Source organism: Suricata suricatta, chromosome 17, assembly GCF_006229205.1.
Source record: "Suricata suricatta isolate VVHF042 chromosome 17, meerkat_22Aug2017_6uvM2_HiC, whole genome shotgun sequence".
NCBI classification, from domain to species: Eukaryota; Metazoa; Chordata; class Mammalia; order Carnivora; family Herpestidae; genus Suricata; species Suricata suricatta.
In genome coordinates this window covers 1,872,406-1,876,561 of record NC_043716.1, presented here as the reverse complement: position 1 = coordinate 1,876,561, position 4,156 = coordinate 1,872,406, and the positions used below count along the sequence as shown (strand labels likewise).

The following is a 4,156-nucleotide window of genomic DNA, read 5'->3' as shown; positions in this document are numbered from 1 at the left end:
GTTGGTCGGCGACGGCCAGAGCCTGGGAGTTGCGGAGGGTTAGGGGGGCAGCGGCGGCAGCAGCGGGGGTCGCTGTAGAGGGAGAGTAGCTGGAGGGGGGGCCTAGAGTTTAGGGGTCCGCAGCCTAGTCACTTGGTGGTGAGTACGGGGGCGGAGGGGTGGCGGCGGCCGGAGGGCTCGGAACTGGGCCCGGGGGCCCGGCGGGGAGCCCGAGGAGCTGGAGACGGGGAGGGGCCAAAGCCCCGGATGGGGGCGGAGGGACGGCGAAATTGTGGGGAGCGCGGTATGGGGGGGCAGGTGGGGCCGCGTCCGGGTTAGAGCTCGCTGGTCCGTCCCGGCCGCGAAGTGGCGTTGGATGTGTGAGCCCGTGTGTGTTTCGGGTGGGGGTGAGGGGCGCGCCGGGCCTCGTGCTCCAGTAGAAGGGGCCCGAGGGCGGGGAGCGGCTCGGCGTGGTCATCCTGGACCCTGGGGGCGGGTGGGCGGGCTGCGTGTGCGGTCGCCGAGGGCCCCGGGCGGCAGATCGCAACCGGGTAGGAACTCGGGGCGCTGGGCGCGTGTGAAGGACAGAGGCAGGCGGCGGTCCAGGGAGCGGTATGGCGGGGTGGGGCGCCGAGAGATTGTGTAGACTGGAGTCTAGAGAAACCGTGAGTTGGGGGGGCGGGGCGCCAGGCCTCCGGTGGGGGGGAGGGGAGCGCTATAGCGAGGCCTGAGAGGGCGCCGCGCCCTGGCTCCGCCCCTCGCAGGGCGGAAGGGGGAGCAGGGGCGGGTCCAGCGCAGCTGGGGACCTGCCGGCCGGGGAGGGGGGGGGACCGGAGAGAAGACTGGGTCCGCCGGGATCCTCTGAGATTTAGAGGTGGGGTTTCATGCGGACTCTTCGCCGGTGCCTTGACTCAGCTTTTATTGCTTCCCCAGATCCACCTCCGACCCTTAAGCCAGAAACTCAGGTGAGGTTTCCCTTCCCTTGGCTGCCTAGTGTTACTGCCGGGTGCCCTTCCCCCTTCCCTCCCTCTCTCTTTCTCTTCCTCCTTCTCTTCCTCTCCCTCTCCCTTCCTCCTGCCTCTTCTAGGTCCCTCATTCCGGGGACTTTGCCTTTGGGAATGCCTGTCTTAAATTCCTTGTGATACATGTTTCCTTCCTTTTAGCCACCAGAGAAACGTCGGAGAACAATTGAGGACTTCAACAAATTCTGCAGTTTTGTGTTGGCCTATGCGGGTTACATCCCCTCTAGCAAAGAGGTAGGGGCTGGAGGACAAGTAGCCTGAGGGTGGGTGTCCTAGGACTGTGGAGGGCTTCGAGGCGAAGGGGACCCCGTCACTGCGTAGGGAAACCTCTACCAGATGGGACAGGGAAGACCAGGGAAATTGGAAAGGCGGGCGAACGAGTACCTGGGCACAGCGGGGTGACTCGAGAGACCGCTGGATGGTCTGGGGGTGTCGTTAATGGAATGCGCTGCTCAGTAAACATTAGGAAGCTGAAAAGGGGAACAAATGGGGTTGTACTGAAACAGGTAAAGAAATCGCCCTCTCGTCTGGGGGTGACGGTGGGAAGAATGGTCAGAATGTGAGAGCCGAGGTGACAGACGTTTTCCAGGGGAATTGGGGAGGGGACAAAGCTTCTGAGCGCAGTGTTTTTTTTTTTTTTTTCTCCTCTTTTTCCCCTAGGGGTTTGGGCCAGGCTAACTCGGGGTGGATCTCGTCCTAGGTTTTGAAGCTGGGTTTGGACAGGGGCCGAGATGCTCCCGGGCTCCCTGCTGACCCGGGTCTCTCTCCTCGCCTTTCAGGAAAGTGATTGGCCAGCCTCAGGCTCCAGCTCTCCATTGCGCGGGGAGAGCGCGGCAGACAGTGATGGCTGGGACTCGGCCCCCTCAGATCTCCGAACCATCCAGACCTTTGTTAAGAAAGCAAAGTCATCCAAGAGAAGGGCGGCTCAAGCAGGTCCCACTCAACCGGGACCCCCAAGGTCCACGTTCTCTCGTCTGCAGGCCCCTGACAGTGCGACCCTGCTTGAGAAGATGAAGCTCAAGGACTCGCTCTTTGATCTAGATGGGCCCAAAATGGCATCTCCGCTGTCCCCCACGTCCCTGACGCATGCCTCCCGGCCCCCTGCTGCTCTCACCCCAGTGCCCCTTTCCCAGGGGGACCTCTCCCAGCCTCCTCGCAAGAAGGACAGAAAGAACCGAAAGTTGGGGCCAGGAGCGGGGGCTGGCTTTGGGGTGCTCCGGAGGCCTCGGCCAGCCCCCGGGGATGGGGAGAAGAGGTCTCGAATTAAGAAGAGCAAGAAGCGGAAGTTGAAAAAGGCAGATCGGGGGGATAGACTCCCACCTCCTGGGCCTCCCCGGGCACCCCCCAGTGACACAGACTCTGAAGAGGAGGAGGAAGAAGAGGAAGAGGAGGAGGAGGAAGAGATGGCGGCACTGGTGGGGGGTGAAGCCCCTGCCCCTGTGCTGCCCACACCCCCTGAGGCTCCCAGGCCTCCCGCCACAGTGCACCCCGAAGGAGCCGCTCCCACTGACAGCGAAAGCAAGGACGTGGGGAGCACGGAAACGAGCCAGGACGGAGACGCCAGCTCCAGCGAGGGCGAGATGCGGGTCATGGATGAGGACATCATGGTGGAATCAGGTAAGAGGTTTGGGGCTGCCCAGGGTTAGCCGGGAGGCGGGGTCCGGGGCCCCCGGGGCGCCTGGCTCAGGCAGAGCACCGCGCCAACCTTCTCTCCCCAGGTGACGACTCGTGGGACCTGATCACGTGTTACTGCCGAAAGCCCTTCGCCGGGCGGCCCATGATCGAGTGCAGCCTGTGCGGGACGTGGATCCACCTCTCCTGTGCCAAGATTAAGAAGACTAATGTCCCCGACTTCTTTTACTGCCAGAAGTGCAAGGAACTGCGGCCAGAGGCGCGGCGGTTAGGGGGGCCCCCCAAGTCCGGAGAGCCCTGACACCGCCATCTCTAGGCAGGACTTGCAAATGACAACAGGACTTGGGAACTGAGCCTCGGGGTCCTCAGCTCATCCCCTGGAGCTTGGATATTGTCCCACTTCAAAGGCAGGAATAGCCTAGGGAGGCTGGTTTGGAAATGAGTGTCTCACGCTCCAACCTCACCTTTCCTTCCCACCTTGTGGACCTGAAGGCGGACCGATACAGTTGGGGGCGGGAGGCCGTCTGGGTCCCTAGACACTTCATCTCTGTCCCTTAGACCTGCCGCCCCTCCCTCTGTGGGCCACCGTCGGAACGGTGGGGGGGCGGAATGGGACAGCTGTCTATAAAACTCTAGTGTAAATACAGCGCTCCCCTTCCTCATCTTTTATCTCACTCCTCATTTATTCCACACCGGTTGTATTTTTAATTTTGGACTTCCCCTTTTGGGCAGGGCAGCCCAGAGGCGGAGGACCAACCAGAGTCTGGCTGAGGGAGGAAGGAAAACAGAAAGGTGACGATACTCAACTCACCTCTTTTGTTTTTAATACTGTCGGCCAGCTGTTTGTACAGACAGCCTGCGTGTTGTAAATAAAGCGGAGTGGGCTCTTTTGTGTTTATAGCCTTCACTGACTGTGCTGCTTAGGAGGGAGGCTTGGGAGAAGGTGACCGAGGACTGGCTGCGCTTAGGGCCGAAACCCACCTCTGCCACCCGGCCGCGCGCCTTTCCTGCCGACCTTAGGGCCCCCATCCCGGACCCGGATCACCTGCTCCCCCAACACGCACGCTCCAAGGGATCGGACTTGCTCCGAGCTCCCCGCCCGAGTGGGCCAGAGCGGCGGGGGACAGAAGCCGGCCCCGACGACCCGGCTACTCGGAGGACGCGGGTGGGGACACATTCGGGGGCGGGGCCGTTGAGGGTTGGGAGACCGTTGCTGAAAGCAACGGTCACGTGTCAGGGGCGCTGGGAGGTGCCGGGCGGTCACGTGAGAGGGAGGGGTCACGTGGCGGGGGCGGGCCGACTCGGGCCACGTGACATGGGGAGAGGTGGGCGGGGTGCTGAAGGCGCTCGCGACGTCGGCTGCGGTGGCGCGCGGTGGCGGCGGAGTCTGCGGCCTCGGGTCGAGCCCTACGGCTCGCCCCCCTGTTCCTCGGCCGCCACCCCACTGATCCCCGTCCTCCGTCCCTTTGCTCCTCGCCGGCGCCGGGCCGGTCCTGGCAGCCTCGCGCGTCGGGCCGCGGGTG

The 4,156-nt window shown here is 63.3% G+C and overlaps 1 protein-coding gene and 1 long non-coding RNA gene across 12 annotated transcripts in view; one reads left to right on the top strand and one right to left on the bottom strand.

Moving 5' to 3' along the window:
- PHF23 (PHD finger protein 23) overlaps positions 1 to 3,531 on the top strand; it is a 4,503-nt gene extending 972 nt beyond the window's left edge. The window contains exons 1-5 of one of the 7 annotated variants that reach the window (XM_029928488.1): positions 219 to 283; positions 913 to 944; positions 1,143 to 1,235; positions 1,781 to 2,618; positions 2,720 to 3,531. In XM_029928488.1, coding sequence (XP_029784348.1) covers positions 247 to 283; positions 913 to 944; positions 1,143 to 1,235; positions 1,781 to 2,618; positions 2,720 to 2,934 — 1,215 coding nt within the window. In that variant the 5' untranslated portion in view covers positions 219 to 246 and the 3' untranslated portion in view covers positions 2,935 to 3,531. Of the gene's footprint in view, positions 1 to 218; positions 284 to 318; positions 387 to 786; positions 945 to 1,142; positions 1,236 to 1,780; positions 2,619 to 2,719 lie in introns of those variants that run through there. The other 6 variants (XM_029928491.1, XM_029928490.1, XM_029928489.1 and 3 more) reach the window with 6 other exon arrangements.
- Positions 1 to 3,875, bottom strand: part of LOC115282484 — a 15,150-nt gene extending 11,275 nt beyond the window's left edge. For 2 of the 5 annotated variants that reach the window (XR_003904647.1, XR_003904648.1), the window contains exons 1-5: positions 3,615 to 3,693; positions 3,445 to 3,489; positions 2,707 to 2,819; positions 1,756 to 1,887; positions 1,386 to 1,471 (exon numbers count right to left, since the gene is read on the bottom strand). This is a non-coding gene — a long non-coding RNA (uncharacterized LOC115282484). Of the gene's footprint in view, positions 1 to 1,167; positions 1,472 to 1,755; positions 1,888 to 2,706; positions 2,820 to 3,444; positions 3,490 to 3,614 lie in introns of those variants that run through there. The other 3 variants (XR_003904650.1, XR_003904651.1, XR_003904646.1) reach the window with 3 other exon arrangements.
- Positions 3,876 to 4,156: the final 281 nt, after the last annotated feature.